Source organism: Bos indicus, chromosome 3, assembly GCF_029378745.1.
Source record: "Bos indicus isolate NIAB-ARS_2022 breed Sahiwal x Tharparkar chromosome 3, NIAB-ARS_B.indTharparkar_mat_pri_1.0, whole genome shotgun sequence".
Taxonomy (NCBI): domain Eukaryota; kingdom Metazoa; phylum Chordata; class Mammalia; order Artiodactyla; family Bovidae; genus Bos; species Bos indicus.
The window spans coordinates 106,691,184-106,707,836 of record NC_091762.1 but is presented as its reverse complement, the minus strand read 5'-3'; the positions used below and the strand labels follow the sequence as shown (position 1 = coordinate 106,707,836).

The 16,653-nt window shown below is 53.1% G+C and overlaps 1 protein-coding gene across 5 annotated transcripts; it reads right to left on the bottom strand.

Annotated features, from left to right (window-relative positions):
- Positions 1 to 809: 809 nt before the first annotated feature.
- Positions 810 to 16,389, bottom strand: HEYL (hes related family bHLH transcription factor with YRPW motif like). 5 transcript variants are annotated; one of them, XM_019957762.2, is made up of 6 exons: positions 16,242 to 16,350; positions 14,487 to 14,616; positions 8,757 to 8,819; positions 7,655 to 7,738; positions 6,328 to 6,409; positions 810 to 3,768 (listed from the first exon to the last, which is right to left on the bottom strand). In XM_019957762.2, exons 2-6 carry the CDS (start codon positions 14,541 to 14,543, stop codon positions 3,095 to 3,097), a joined length of 960 nt encoding a protein of 319 aa, XP_019813321.2. In that variant the 5' UTR covers positions 14,544 to 14,616; positions 16,242 to 16,350; the 3' UTR covers positions 810 to 3,094. The 5 variants fall into 5 exon arrangements, with proteins under 5 accessions (XP_019813321.2, XP_019813320.2, XP_019813324.2 ...); XM_019957761.2 differs by lacking the exon at positions 14,487 to 14,616 and having other exon boundaries at positions 8,757 to 8,823; positions 16,242 to 16,389; XM_019957765.2 differs by lacking the exon at positions 14,487 to 14,616 and having other exon boundaries at positions 16,242 to 16,339.
- Positions 16,390 to 16,653: the final 264 nt, after the last annotated feature.

Below are 16,653 nucleotides of genomic sequence, written 5' to 3'. Positions count from 1 at the left end.
CAGCACGGGGTTCAGCCCAGAGGAGCCCGAATCATCCAATAACACAAGTCTAGAAGATTCCTCACCTCCCCCAGTTCATTTTTTCAACAAATATTGATTGAACCCTGACTTTGAGCCCAGCACCGTGCTTGGCACTGGATACAGGGTGGAGTGCAAACCAGGCATGGTCCCTGGCCTCATGGAGCTTATGCGCCAGTGGGGGAGACAGTTCACCAGCAAGTAAACACACAAATGGATGTGCAATGGTAAATTCCATATGAGAAAAAAAGAATAGAGGACTCTGAGATAGAGTCAAGCCCAGTAGTCAGGGTGGGACTCTCTGAGGAGGTGACATTTCAGCCAAAGCCTGAGAGTATGAAGAGCTTTCAGCCTGCAAAGGGTAGAGGAAGAGCATCCTTGGCAAAGGGAACAGCAGATGCGAAGTCCTAGAAATGGGAATGAGGCTGGAGTAAGGAAGAAATGAAGGAAGGCCAGGGTGGGAGAAGCACAGGCAACAAGCTTGAGATTGGCAAGAAAAAGGCTGAAAGTGAATTTGGGAGCAGAAAAAAAAGAGCTTGGCTTTTATCCTTAGAATAATAGGGAAGTGGAGTAAGGACGTGAAACCAGGGTTGATATGCTATGGTTTGCATGTTTAGAGCTCTCTCTGGCTGTGCTGAGAACTGACTGGCAAAGCAAGAAGGAAGCAGAGTGACCTTTCGGAGGGCAGAGGTCTGGGGAGAGGTGCTGTGGTCATAACAGGGTCGGGGCTGTGGGCTCAGAGAGAAATGGACGGACTCCAGACACATGCAAGAACTAGAACTTTGCAGAGGTTTTCAGAAAAGCTAAAAAAAAACTTTATTGAATATGTGTGACAACCCCAACGATGGGGTGGGAGTCAGCGGCACCAGAAAGGTTTGGGAACATAAACAAAGATACACGTGCCCTCAGCCATGGAAACCAATAAACAGAGTCACTGTTTCCCCCACAGTCTCTCAGGGAGAATGAACCCAAGAGCAACTAAGACGCTGAAGGTTCTGGGTCATTCCTACCTCATTCAACGGTGTCAACTGATTCTTTTGAAACAGGGTATTTGAAACGTGAAAAACGTTTCCCACTATCCTGCCATGAGATGTTGGATTCTTGGGCTAGGAGGTGGTCAAACTGCAGGACTGGAGCACTGACCTGATGTCCGGGGAGCAGTGGCCGGGGAGGAGGAGGGTGCCAGGGAAGAGAGGAGGTGGGGGAGGGGCCTGCCCCCTGTAAGAAAGGTGAAGTTGGTCTTTGCCTTCCACCACCAACCTCTGTGGCCCCTCCCAACTCCAGGGAACCTGCTGGCAGCCCCCCTCCGTCTCTGTGTCCCTCAGCAGCAATCCCGGCCAGGGACCTGTTCCCTGAAATGACGTCTCTCTCTCCACACAGAAAGAGGTGGAAGACAGCAGAATCTGATCCAACCACCTCACACTGAGGCGTAAAAGAATGCCTTTAGTTCTTTATCCCTCCTTGAGGAATTCGCCTTCTCAAAAGAGCTTTCTGGGTCATTTAAATGATCTCTGCTCTCCTACCCACTTGTCTGAAAGGGCCCTTTCTCCCCAGGGCTTTTGCAAACTCTACTTTTTAAGCCCATGCAGTCTCCTCAAACTCAGCCTCTGGGGATGGTAGTTCCATCACAGGGTAGGGGTAGGAGACTCCTCCAGGGGTGATAGAAGCATTTGATAACCGCACAGTCAGCACCAATGACTTGCCAGCGGGAGGGCCCCAAGGCCTTGGGGCAGCCACGCGTTAACCAGCCCAGGGTCCTGGGCAAAAGCCACGTGGTGGGGGCACCCGGAGGCAGTCGGGGAAAGCAGATACTTGTCAACAGGCACAGAAGTGCTTCTTCATTTTAACAGGCATCTGGCAGCGCTGGGCGGGCAGTGTGTCAGCTCTGGCCCTCCCCATCTTGTTCAGTTTCTGTCCCACTGGGGGCGTCTCTGGGCCGTTTGTCCCCTTAGAGGGAAAGTGGCGGGCGGGAACTGGGGAACCCAAGGGCCTTTGGGCAAAGCCGGCCAGCACATGGAATCCCAGGTGAAGAGGATCCCAGGCCCTCGACCCACTGCGTGACCTTGAAGGGCCGAGCCGCCTCTGACTGTCCTTCTTCTCGCCCCTCCTCACAGCTATTTTTGTCCAGCCTGACAGCCCTTGGCGATCCCAGCCGTCTGGGCTCCGTGAGCCGGATGCAAACCAGGCAGCACAAACGTCTGGTGCTGATTCCCAAGAGGATTCCTCTCTGGACGCCGTCACGTGGGAACGCGGCTTCTGTGCTGTGTATCCGACGGGGCCACAGGCCCGGAGGAGGTGACCATCCGGGAGGCAGGGAGCTGGGTTCTCTGCTGCACAAGCCTGGCTCCTGTCTGGGGACACTGTCTGAGGCCTGGGGGTGAGGACACCCAGTCACGGAGCCCAGAGACCTCCCAGCTGTGTGCAGAGAGCTGTGGTCACCTGAAGGGTGGGTGTCGGCAGCTGGGAAGAGCGTAGGCGCCGGCCCTGCTGGGCTCCCAGTCCCCAGTCTTGGCTGTGGTGGACAGCAGGTCTGTTCTGGGGTTCACTGGGATGGGGAGCAGATAGGTGGGCTGGGGCAGACAGGGTTCCCAGGAGACCTCTTAGTGGCCCAGTGCGGTTTCTATCTCAGGAAGTGAAACAGACACTATGTTCCGGCCCAGGGGCCTGGGAAGGCTGCAGCCAGGCAGTCACTGCGCCTGGCTGGGGTCTGATCTCTGGGGAAGCAGCACGCCTTAGGTCATTGGGCCTTTTAAAGCGTTGTTCCCAGACCTGAGATTAACGCCTCCTGCCCCTTGTGTTCTCAGGCAGAAAGGGGGTCCGGGCACAGTTCTTGGGGGACTCTCCTGGGACTCCTCTGTCCAGGGAGGACATGAGACCCAGACTCTGAGATCAGAACAGCTCCAGGAGAAGCTGGGACAAGCAGTGAGGAGGGGAGATGGGCCAAAGGAGGAGGGTTCCTTGGATGGGTGAAGATACCTTCATACATAACCAGTCCAGGAAGCAGAGCAGAAAAGGCAACGCCGTTTTTAGAACTCCTAGAAAAAGAACTCTCCTCCTTCCTGGGGGCAAAGCCAGCTCAGAAAGCCCCAACTTCAGTGATCTCGGAGACCCAGGAGCGGCAAAGCATAGCTCCTGCTGGCCTCCCAGCTAGCCCCGGGGAAGAGGGCCTGGGGGCAGGAACAGCCATATAAGCAGGAGACCCCACCATGCCAGGGGAGACAGGGGAAGGAGACCGAAGGAGGGGTGCCATGTGGCTGCCCCTGGTGGCCCTGCCACTGGGGGCCGCAGGCAGGGGGGCAGCTGGCCTTTCCAGGGGGCGTGCCCTCCGGGTAGAAGATGCCCCTCGACTGGGCAGCAAATTCCTCCGGGCTGGCAGGAGGGTGCCAGCAGCTCTGCGCAAGGGGGCTGCTCGGAGGGCCGGGATGGGGTAAGCCAGAGAGGAGGCATTGGGAAGCATGGGACCAGGCACTCTTCCTAGAATGGCGAGCTGGTTGCTCGGGGCAGAGAGCCCTGGACAGCTGTGGAAGAAGGACCAGGGCCAGGCAGGGAAGGCCAAGGGGCCGGGAGGTGTGGGTGAAGGCTCCATCTCGGCTGCATAGCTGTTGAGGTGGGAGAGAAGGCGGATCCGCACGGGGTCTGCACGGCTGCTGGGTCCTTCCAGGACCCCCAGGTACCTGATGACCTCAGTGAGGCACTCCCGAAAACCGATGCTCCGGAAGTCGACCGCCAGGGCTCGAGCATCAAAGAATCCTGAAAAGTGAGGCACGATGAGGGCATGCCGGGCAGGGGACAAGCACAGAGCCTGAGATCAGACTGTCCTGAGTTCTGAACCTGCTTTCCTCACTCACCCGCTTTGTAACCTTGGGCATGTCACCTCACCTTTCTGAGATCCAGTCTCCCCATCTGTAAAGTGGGAGTGGTAAGGAACCCGCCTGCCAATGCAGGGGACACAGGTTTGATCCCTGGGTCAGGAAGATCCCCTGGAGGAGGAAATGGCAACCCATCCCAGTATCTTGCCTGAAAAATTCCATGGACAGATGTGCCTGGTGGAGTACAATCCATGGGCTTGTAAGAGTTGGATACAAATGAGCACACGCACACACACCTGGGGTTGAGGAGGTGAGGTCTGAGGACCAAATAAATTCACTAACCACAGAGCGTTATAAAATATATTGTTTTCATCATAACTCATGATTAACCCAAAGAAGAAACTCTGTGGCCAAGATAACTTCATTTAAGCAGACGCTTGCCAGGTGTACACGGAGGTGTGGAACAGCTCTGAGGATGGGGTGGATGCTGGGCAGTGGTGTAAGAGCCATCAGAGCTGGGAGAGTCCTTGGAGAGGGGAGCGGAGAGTAGCAATGGAGCGTGAGGTCTTCGGAGGCCAGCTGATTGACCATGGACTTAACCAGCACTCTGACTACAGACAAGATTCTTAATCTTTCCATGTCTCAATTTCCCGAGCTGTGAAATGGGCATGTAACAGTACTTGCTACACACAGAAGGGAGGACAAAATGAAATGGTGCACAGAAATACCTAACAAATGAAAAGTGAACTATCATTTATATGACTGCTTGGGCCCCCATAGGTATTCGAGTTTGTTTCCCAGCACAAAGTGCAGTCTAGGAAGCAGGATCCCACCCTGGACCTCAGCTGCTGCCCTCAAGCCAGAGACCCTGTTTTGGGGACCTGTTAATTTGGGGTGACCAGGGGGACTGCCAACAAGAGTATTCACATTCTCACTGCCTCTCCACTCCTGCCCTCTCTCAGTCACCTTCTGGGCAAGGATGGAACAGCCCCATTGAGGACTGGCCTCATGATCATGGCAACAAATATCAGTCCCCTGGTTCATGGTTGAGGCCCCCACAGAGGGACAGCTTGGCAGGAGACTATGTTTGGAGCCAGGCCTCCCTGGAGGCAAGACCTGGCCCTGGTGTCTACTTAGTTGTGCAACTTTGAGCAAAGTAAATCACCTCTCTCTGTAGACTGTTCTTTTTTCACTGACATTTGCTGGGTTCTTCCTAAGTACTTAATTTGCACTAGCTAATTTGAACCTCATAAAAACCTATCATTAGTCCCATTTCAGAGATGAGGAAACTGAGGAATAAAGGGCTTAAATCAATCATCTAAGGTCCTAAAACTAGTAAGCAATAAAGTCAGGGTTCAGATCCAAAGCCAGTGCTCTCAGCCACAATTCTCTGTCTTTCCATCAGCCCTTAGCCAGAATACAGTGAGGACACCACCACCCACCCTCGAGATTCTTATGAGAATCAAATGAGATAACATTAGAGAAAGCATTTTGGAAACTATAAAATGATGCCAAAATATTAGTCACTATTTTTCTTTAAATTGGATAAATATAAATGTAGCTTGAACTGTCTCCTCCCTTGGTTGATTAGAGACAGTTTCCACTGTCAGCCATGCATTCCTTTAGTGGAAGTTTTCCAAGTCACTACTTGCAGCAGGGTCACCAGGCATGTTTGCTAAACTGGCAGATTCCTACACTCCAATCCAGACCTGCTGCCTTGGGATGGCTGGGCTGTGACCCACGACTCTGCCTGCGCCTACATGACACCGCTGCACACCAAGGCTTGAGAGGCACCAGGCTGGCTCACTTAAAATGCAACTGTCTCCTTGACGGGTAGCAAGTTAAGGTTTCAGGGCTTAAGTCTTCACAGCCAAGGTCTGTGGAGCTTTCACAGTTTCCCAACGGTGAAATTACGAAAACACACAGAGCAGCTTCAAAATTTCCATTTGCCCAGAAGTCTTTTAAAAACCGCAGTTCCGTGACTTTTTTGTAGTGGACTAGCTCAAAATCACAGAATGAATTACATTTGCATCTTACTACCATCCCACAACTGATCTTTAACTGTGAGTGTGGCAAGTTCCCCCCAACACCACCAAGATCACAAGAGTCCAGAAGCCTAGATCAGTGGGTTGGCACACCAATGAACCGCCATGGCTAAAAATCTCCCACTGGGATTGCACTGAGAATGCGCTCATTCAGGCCGATGCTTAACAAGGCCCTGGAGGAAGGGAGGGACCAGTAGTCTGTTATAGAAGAGTTCCTCCAAGGTTCAAGGTTGGCAGGAATGGAGCTGAAGAAAGGCCAGGACACAGGGAGACAATGAAAGCAGAGAGGGTGATGCCAAAGGAAGAAGAGAGACAAGCTTTGCTTCAGCCCCTCTGTGAACAGTGAGCTCCACGAGGGCAGGGACCGTGTCTGCTTTGCTCACCACTGTATCCCCAGGGCCCAGCCCCCAAATACTGGCTGTAGGAATGACTCCGGGAGAGTTTAGGATCAGTACCTGTGCCTCCAGTGGCGTGGAGCATTTTCAAGTGATCTACCGTCATCTGCAGGACCTCAGCTTTCTCCAGCTTGGAGGAGCCCTGTGTGTACAGAAGACAGAAGAGCGATGGTCTTTAGCTGACCTCTGTCACTCACCTCCCCTGCACAGGGTAATCAACACTCATTGCCTCAATTTTCCCCTCTTCCTCCAGTTCCACCAGTGCCTGAAACTGGGCTTCTCTTTTGGCCAAGCTTTCCAAAGCTAATAGATTCTCTTCGGTTCTCATTTTAGCCTGCTCTACCATCAGTTCCTAAACGCCCTCCTCCCCTGTCTTCTTGCTCTAACTGACCCTTAAAACAGTGGTGTTCCCAGTGGGTGATGGCCCACTTTTCTTGCTCTGTGCAATCTCCTCAGAGGGTCCCCTCTACCTCCGTGGCTTCCAGCACCATCACCAGAATGTCACTCCTGCATACCCACCTGCCTCCTAGATCAGCTTTTCCAGAAATCCAACTTCATACTCACTACACACACACCCAAGATCTGGCTCATAGTCTTACCCCAAAGCACCTGCTCGTCCTTCATTCTCTCTTGGGAAATGTTTCTGGAGACTTCAGCATCACCTGGTCTCCCAGGTGAAACCTAAGGGCTGGACTCTCCATGCGAGTCCCTTGAAGGTAGGTACTGAGTCTAGTTCATGGCTGGGCTTGTGAAGGTTTTAGTAAAGGTCGGTGGAACGACTCACTTGTTCTCTCCAGCAAAAGGAAGTCACAGGACCTATGATGGTGCCATAGTGCACACAGTGAGAGTCTTTGAGGCTGTCTGATTGATTCAACTGTCTGACTCCCGACTGGAGTCCCTCCACCCCAGCATGTTCAATGACAGAGCCTTACTCCCCAAGCAGCCTGTTCTACTTTCACATAGCTCTGGAAATGTCAGTAGTGCCGAGGGACAGGGCACTTTAGGATCACACAGTCTGTTCCAGTTCCACTCTGCTATTTACTAGCTGTGTGATCTGGAGTACGGAGTAATTTACCTCACCTCTCTGTGTTTCAGTTTCCTCACCTGTGCAATGGGCATCATAGTCCCAATCCTTCGGCATCGTTCTGAGGACTGAATTCAACCCGATGATGGACATAAAGCCACAGCCCCTAAGACACCCCAAAAGCCACAGCCCCTAAGACACCTTGGTCAATTTGAATTTCCATCACCCTTATTCCTGGCCATCGACAGGCACTTCATGGCACTTCAGGCAGCTGCCACCAATCAATAAGAGATGCCGTGAGAAGTGAATCCTATCTGCAACCCACGCTGTATTTCCTTGAGCACATTCAGCAGTGTCACATACCTGCTTCTCAAAGGCAGTGGGGACCAAGCGCCGCAGTTCAGAAAGGCTGCTGTTGATGCGGTCCCGGCGCCGTTTCTCTATGATCTAAAAAGCAATGAGGAAAGAAACAAAAACCAAGTAGGCACTTCATCACAGTTTCCAACATGTTTTGATGGGCACTGACTCATGTCTTCCTTCACAATATTCCTGTGAGGGCAATAAATCCATTTTTACATTATGGAGGAAGAAAATAAGGCTCAGAGAGGGGCAGCAATTTGCTTAAGGTCACACAGCAAGGAAGTTCAAGGCTGGGAATAGAACTCAGATCTCTTGTCTTGATCTGAGGAGTGGTATTCAACACATTTAACCATTGATACAACAGGGCACCAATCAATTAGAATACAAACACCAGCCACAGCCCCAGAGCAGACCCTGGAGACCTCTGCTGGGCCAGGGAGACCCCCTTCAGTTGCTGGGTCATGAAGTCAAGGAGTCCTAGGCATGGCTCTCTGCAGCTGGGAAGGCCTTTCATTCCCAAGAGCTCCTTCTCAGCTCATGACACTGGTAGCGGAATGCTTATCTCAGGATGGAAATTATGACGCCCATTTTACTGACAAAGAGAATGAGGCTCGATGGAGGAGGTTTTTTGTTTAATGAGTGGTGGGGCTGGTCTCTGCCGGATTCTGGGTCTCTGGACTTCCAGGACAGAAGCATGGCTACATCCTTCTTCTGTCCCCCTAACTCACCCCTCAGCACACTGGGAGGGAGTGAAAGTTCCAGGCTCAGAGATAAGTGGGGAAGACTGGGATAATTAATAATGGCTAGCTGCGTGTCACCTTTTGTTCTGAGCACATTACATTAATTCACTTCAAAACAGCCCTTTGAGGAAGGTACCATCCTGATTTCAGTTACACAGATGAGACAATGAGGCACAGAGAGCTTAAGTGCCTGCTCAAGGTCACTCAGCTTGCTACCGGCAGAACTGGGACTTGAACCCAGGCAGCATCACTTCCCCGCTCCCCCCACCCCCTGGGGGGTGTTTCTGACCAGGGTTTTCTGGGCCAGGCCCCTGGGAACTCAGGGCAAACCTCTGTTCCGCAAATCTGCTGAGAAAGACACTCACCCCTCTGCGTTTCTTCCTGGCTTGCATTTGTGAAGGGCTGGGGGTGGACAGCGGCCGGGCCATCTGGCTGGAGAGGAAGAGAAAGGCTGATTTTTTAGAGGACCATCTCCCTGGCCTGGGCTGACCTCAGAGCCGGCTGTAGGCGGGCACAGCCCCCTCCCAGCGCCCGAGGTCTCCCAGGCCCGGGGATAGGAGGCACAGGGCAGGCGTGGGTGGGGACGCTTTCTCTCCCCTTCTCCCCGGGGGCTCTTTTCTCCTTGGGCCAAGTCCTCCCCTGCACCGAGTTTCCTGCCCCAGTGTGGCCGGCGGCTGGGGCCATGGGATGGGGGGGCTTGACTCTCGCCCGGACCTGACCCACTGGGCCTCGGCCCCTGCCCCTCGCCCTCGGGAGAACCGCACCCAGCCAACCGGCTCCTGCAACCCGATCCCCCGGGCGGGGCGGGCGAGGGCACGGGCGGCGGCGGCGGCAAGGCCGGGCCGGCGGGTTGGGTTTCAGAGGGAGCCGCTGGGAACGAGCGTGGAAAGAACAGATGCCGCCGCTTCCCACGGGCCGGGCGCGCCGGCCGCCCGCCCTCCGCCCGCCTGCAGCTGCCGCCTCCTCCCACGCTGCGCGGCCAGGCCGAGGGGGAGGCAGCATCTGGGTCACAGGCCCCTCTCGGACTCTGGGGACGCGGCCCCGGCCTGCCCAGAAAGCCCTAGCCTCGCATCGCTTCGGGCCTCCGGTCCGCCGCGCTTGGCTGAAGGATGGATGTTTGCTCACACCCCAGGAGTTCCCATCACGTGGAGGAGGCTCAGCCCTCTGGGGCTTTCTGTGCCCGTCTGATATTCTCAGCCCAACTGCTTGCCGTCTTAAGGGTCTCCTGCTTCAGAGGCTCTCCTGGAGTGAAGGGGATTTGCGGGGCTGCACTTAGGATCATTCATTTGGCCAACATGCCAGGGGCCCCACTCAGACCTAGGACTGGACTGGCTGCCCTCGGCCAGGCCCCAGACCCCCAGAGCCCAGCTCCCATTGAAGATATCACAGCCACAAATCACTGCAGACAAGGGGACTCCTGCTTTTTCAGACACACATCTGAACAGGAACCCAAGAGCTCCTCTCCACCTAAAACCTCCCCGCACCCCCCCACCCCCGCCCGGGTTCTCATCTCAGCAAAGGCACCCATCTCCCATTTCTGCAAGGTGAGCACTCGGCCACCATCTTTGATTCCTTCTCTGTCCTCACCTATCCCATCAAAACCTGCCCACTCATGTCTAAAATATATTTTACATCTGTCCCCCATATTTCCATTGCCAATCTTAGGACCAAGCCTCTATCACCTTTCTAGTCTGCAGGAGTTTATTGTATCCCACTACCCGCTACAAGCAGGCAGAGTGATCATCTAAATGCAAATACTGGGACCTCCTTGGTGGTCCAGTGGTTAAGACTTTGCTTTCTTATGTAGGGGGTGCAGGTTTGATCCCTGGTCGGGGAAGCTAAGATCCCACATGACTCGTGGCCAAAAAACCAAAATATAAAACAGAAGGAATGACATATACATTACCATAGGTGAAATAGATACCTAATGGGAAGTTGGTGTATACCAGGGAACTCAACCTGTGACAACCTAGAGGGTAGGATGGGGTAGGGGTGGGGTGGGGTAAGGTTCAAGAGGGAGGGGAAATATGTATACTTAACAGCTGATTAGCGCTGTTTTATGGCAGAAGCCAACACAAAATTGTAAAGCATCTATCTTCCAAATAAATTAACAACAAAAAATCCCAGAAACAATATTGTAACAAATTCAATAAAGAAGTTAAAAAAAAAAACTCTTTAGTATTTCCCTGGTGATCCAGTGGTTAAGAATCCACCTGCCAATGCACAGGATGCGGGTTCGATCCCTGCTCGGAGAAGATTCCCTGCACCACGACTACGGAGCCCGAGCACTGCAACCCACGCTCTGTAACCACAGAGGTTACTGTGGTTGTGTTGTGCTCAGTCGTGTCCGACTCTTTGCGACCCTACGGACTATAGTCCACCAGGCTCCTCTGTCCCTGGAATTTTCCAGGCAAGAACACTGGAATGGATTGCTGTTTCCTGTTCCAGGGGATCTTCCCGACACAGGGATAGAAGCCACATCTCTTGCAGCTCCTGCACTGGCAGGTAGATTCTTTACCACGGTGCCACCTGGGAAGACAGTAACAAGAGAAGCCACCACAATAAGAAACCCGAGTCCTGCAACCAGAGAGTGGCCCCCACTCACTGCAACTAGAGAGCCCATGTGCAGCTTCGAAGGCAGAGCGCAGACAAAAATAAATAATTTTTTTTAATCTTAAAAAAAAAAATCAGATCATGTCTCTCTCTTAAACTCCTCACGACTTCCCAAAGATCAAGGCCATCATCTTTCAGGTAGCCCCGCTGGCCCATCACCTCCTAGACGCAACTCTTTTCGGCTCTGTGTGCTCAGCTTGTGAATGCACTAATCCCTTCTTGTGGTGTCACATACTGTTTCCCTGGTCCACCCCCTCTCCTCACACCAACTCCAGCCCCTGTGCCTAGTAACTTCTACCACCTTTCAGATCTCAACTCAAATGCCAACTTCCTGGGGCAGTCTTCTCTGACATCACCCCTCCCACCCGATACTTGATTGTCTATCTCTCCATGAAGTCCATAAGTTCCATGAAGCCATGAACCATGTCTGTCTCATTCACAGTTGTACCCGGTACTCAGCAAAGCCTAGAACATGACAGAGCTCATAGTTGAGCTCCGTCTCCTGCCCTTGCCTTTGGCATCACTGAAGGACAGAGAGGTGACACCATAAAATCGACGTCTTAGGCCTTCATGAAACAGCATATGTGGCTCACCCGGAGAGTTCTAGCCCACTTGACAACGCTCTTGGCATTAGAGGCTGGATCATTTTCATCACTGCTCAAAGAGAGAAGGTTGCAAGGGAGACCAGATCAACATTTGCCAAACCTACTGCTATGGCCCTGGCTTTGTCCAGCTACATCTGGAAAAGGCTATTTCCATCCAAACATCTGGACAAGAATGTAAGGCGGGTGAAAACTCCTGGGAGGGATGGCTCAGCAAGCTAGGCCCAGGGCTCAAGGGGCCAGATCCTGAGATCTGTAGGGCGGCTTGTTTACAAAGCTTCACTCCGGACAAGCCACAAGAGCCAAGGTCTACTAAGAAACAGGGCCTTTGTCCCTCCAGGGTAGGTAAGGTGTCTCCAGGGGTATTGGGTTAGCACTGTGCGCGTCACTGCCTCTCAGCCTGATCCCTCCTCAGGGACCATCTGCTGGAGGCTGACACCCCCCTTTCAGGGGAGCTCAGCCATCCCTTTCCCCACCCTCCTGATTCTCTGCAGTGTCATCCCTCTCCCTCCACTCTTGTATCCCACAGGCATGCCTCATATCACAGCTTTCCAGGCATCACTACAGGTATTAATACTTCTCTGAGGGACAGCCCCATTTCACCCAGGCATCACCACAGGTATTAATACTTCACTCCTTTGAGGGAGAGCCCCATTTCACCTGGGCATCACCACAGGTATTAATACTTCACTCCTTTGAGGCAGAGCCCCATTTCACCCAGGCATCACCCCAGGTATTAATACTTCACTCCTTTGAGGGAGAGCCCCATTTCACCCGGGCATCACCCCAGGTATTAATACTTCACTCCTTTGAGGGAGAGCCCCATTTCACCTGGGCATCACCACAGGTATTAATACTTCACTCCTTTGAGGGAGAGCCCCATCTCACGGATGAGGATGCTGAGCATGGGGAGCTACAGCAGCTTGCCCAGCCTATGCAGCTGCTGAGAAGCAAAGCCCACGTGGGAATCCATGTCTTCTGGCTCCAAATTCAGCATTGTTTTCCCTCCTAATTCCTACTTCCTGTCTGTCTGAATAGCCCTCCAGTCCCCTTAGCCGTACAGCTCCCAAGAGCCCAGCCAGAGCGAGCTCTTTTCCAGGCTGTGATCTGGCCCTGACACCGGGAGAGGGTGTGAGAGCTTCTTGACTGAGAGCCTGAAAATAAAGCAGATTTTCAGGGACTCAGAGAAAATACATTGAGTCCCAAGATCGGTTCCATGGGCATCAAGGGATCCCTAGCCAGAATTCTGGGGTGGTCTCTTGAGGGAGAGGCAGCGTTCCAGGTGGTCTGGCCACCAGTCATGACCACTGTCAGCGGTCAGCCTCAGTTCCTTTTAGAGAAATACCCTGAGGAGCCTTTGCAGGTGACCCCATTCATTTTCCATCAACCAGAGGCAGACTCACAATGTCTCCAGTGAAAGGCTCTCACAGAGCATTCAGCCCATTTGTAAAATGTGGAAACTCAGAGAGGGGAAGGGATCTGCTCCAGGTCACACAGCAAATTAAACGAAATTCCAGAGCTGAAGCCAAGTCTACTGGTTTTTCATCCACTGCTCCCCATGTAGTCATCATCCCACCGTGTATACTTCATAGCCAGTACTTTCTGTTCTAGACAGCACTTCCACATTTGCTTGTTTCATTTATCATACAATAACTCTGTGCGTTAAGTATTGGGGCCATTTCACCGTAAGGAAAAATAATCATTTGATAGCTGAAGGGACAGAGACACAAAGTCCAGTCTACAGACATCCAGGCTTTTCATCAGACCATGCTGCCTCATGAACATGGCACCTTCCAACTAAACAGTGACCCCTTAGAAAGCAGTTTTTTTAAAAATTAATTAGGCTGCATTGGCTCTTCATTGACTCACAGGGCATCTTTCCCTGAGGTGCAAGGACTCTCTCGTTGTGGCCCATGGGCTTAGTGGCTCCACGGCATGTGGGATCTTAGGTCCCTGCCCGTGGATGGAACTTGTGTCTTGTGCATTGCAAAGGGGATTCTTAACCACTGAACCATCAGGGAAATCCCTAGAGAGCAGCTTTATTTGGATATGCCTTAAGTCCATTACCCTATCAAAGCCTCATCCTGTGAGGTAAGGTATTAGCATCCCCATATTGTAAAGGAAGAAAACTGGGATTCAGAAAGGGGTAGTCACTTGCCTAAGTTAATGGTGGTGAGAGTCACACACAAGTCTGTCTGACTTCAAAGGCCACCATGTGCCTCAAATCATGTAGAAGCAGCCCACAGACCCTGAACCAGTGCCTGACATGTGGCATGGTGCTCATTAAATTTTTGCAGAGGGGAAGGGGAAAGGTATATTCCCAGTTTGGACCCACATGTGTCAGGGGGCTGGGTTCAGATAGGAGCTCTGAGGGTGATTCTCACATGTGGGGCAGGACACGGCCACCAGGCAGATGCCCACAGTGACAACAGAACACGCCCTGCTCTTTACTCTGAGTGGGGAGGGCTTTGAGCCCTGCCTCTGACCCTGGGGAGAGGCTGGCTGCTTCAGTCCCCTGGCCCTCGCCACTGTTTATCTGGCTTTCTTTGTCCATGAAGCTCTTCTTCTCAGAGAGTTCCCTGAGGGCAGAGGCTGAGCAGGATACATCTGGGCACCCCCCTCCCACCCACACCCAGCCCAGGGTCTGGGCCACAGCAGGCATCGTTCAGCGCTCCCTGAATTAAAGCATTGATGTCTGCCTGGGGGAGGGCCTTCTGGTGAGTGCTACAAAGAGGGGTCTATAAGTCCGCCTCTGCCAGATGTCCAACTGCTTTCTCTCCTCTGAGGGGGTCTGCTCGCCAGAGAATCTAGACAGTCTCAAAAAATGGGCTCTGGTTGAAAGGACAAAATGTTGTATAGGAAAAAAAAACAACTACGTACCGATCCTTTATGCCATAGTCCAAATGCCACTGCCTTCAGGAAGTCCTCCTGGCACATTTGGTTGTGCGTGACCTCTCCCCGTTCAGGTGCCCTCACAGCTCACAGTCTGTCTCTCCTTCCATCTTCCATCCTGCCCATGGACTTTGTGTGACCTGGCAGGTCACTGACCAGGCTGCAAATTCTTGGGAGGACAGAAGCCAGCTCCCATTGGCCTAGCTCTCTGACACCAATTTCACGCCTCTGATTCATGAAGACCCAATGACACTGAGCTTGAGACACCTCCCCCAACCCCCCCATCCCACCCCCCCACCACATGGCGTTGGTCCCTTCCTCTGCTCCCAGCAGGCACAGACTCAGAGAACTGATTCTTTAAATAGCAGTTTCTGCTAAACAATTTTTAAAGGCTAGTAAGTTGCATAGGGAATTGTATTATATACCCCCAAACCTCATGGACAGGAAATTACCTCCTATTATAAGCTAGAAATAATTGGAAGGTGGTGGCCCTTTACTGGACTTGTGATTGAAAAGGATCCCCTGGTCTCAGAAAACTGGAGCTCACTGAAATTATGACATACTCTCAGAAACATCCCTAAGAATGAACGGAATTCCTTTTGCAAATCTAGTCTAGAGATTCAGGTTTAGATGAGCCAGGAGGCCTCCCTTTTCTACTCCCTGTTCTCCTTTATTTCCTGATGAGGAAACAGGCTCACAAACAGAAAGCAATGGCCCAAGGTCAAACGGTGAGTTGATGGCAGATTTGAGGCTAGGACCCAGGCCTGCAGGCTCACAGTCAGTCCCCACTGCTCTTTCAAGTCCTGGGTATCACATATGGAGTGCCTGATACTAATTAAGCATTTGCTATGTACTAGGCTCTGTGTGAAGCTTTTGATATAGGTTATCTCATTTGATTTTCCTAATAATCCTATGAGGTCAGATCTATTATTTATACCCATTTTACGGATGAAGAAACCGAAACTTAGCTTGTTCACAAAACTTGGACGTAGCAGAGCTTTTACAAGTCTAGTTTGTTCTACAGGTTTGACACCAGGTCTGAAAATGTACCAAGAGTTGAAAGACATTGGCAACAGGCTCTTGTGGTAGAAAGGGCACTGGAATTGACTGGAGTCGAGGCCCTTGCATTGCCCATGGGCAAGTCAGCGATTATTTTTTTCAATATTCAAACCTTAATTCCAAAGTCCAGTTTGCTTAAGGGGTATTTTCTTCCCCTGCAAATTTTTCTGTGTGTAGTATATGAAAACCCACTCCAGTGTTCTTGCCTGGAGAATCCCAGGGACGGGGGAGCCTGGTGGGCTGCCGTCTATGGGGTCGCACAGAGTCGGACACGACTGAAGCGACTTAGCAGCAGCAGCAGCAGTATATGAAAAGTGCACCCAAGCTAGAGTAGAATTAAGAAGGTGTGGTTACTCTTCATAGCCACTGCATTCTGAACCGGGGGTGTGATACCAACAGCCCGGGAGGGTTCCTAAGATCTTCAGGGAAAGTCCTTGCCAGTAGCCTCGCCCGGGCACTTAGAAAGACATCGCCAACCGGACCTCAGACCCCGAGCTGAACTCTCCCTCCATGAAGCATCCCCAGCCCTAAACGGCGGAGACGCGCGGGATCCTGGATATTCGTGTGCGTAACAGTGGCGCCACACCTGCGTCGCCCCAGGATTCGCCCAGCGCTCGCCAGCCCGGCGGACGGCCTCGCAGCCGGCTCGCCTCCGCGCGCCCCGCAAACCCCAGCCCGCCTTACCTCAGCTCGCCTTCGCGGCCCACGTCGATGGGTCCGTCGGACTCGCTGTCGGAGCCGCTCGGCTCCCGGGGCCGCTTCATCATGAACGCGGGCTGCACGGGTCTCCGCCGGACGGCGCGGGCGGCGAGCCGGGAAGTCGGGCCCCGCCCCGGCCCCGCCCCGGGGGCGCCGCCGCCGCCCTTTCCCAGGGCCCTTTCCTGCGCCGCAGCCCCGGGCGCCCCCTCGCCCCCGCTGTGACGCGCTGGCCGAGCCGTGGGAAGGCCCCGGGCGGTTGCCGCCCCCACCGACGGCTGGGAGGTCCGGCTCCGCTCCGCCGCCTCGGCCGCCGCGAGCTGGGTGGCCTTGGGCAGGTGCCCTTGGAGGCCCCCGGGGAGTCCAGGGGGTCCCCGTCTGGCCCTGGCTCGCCCCGGGG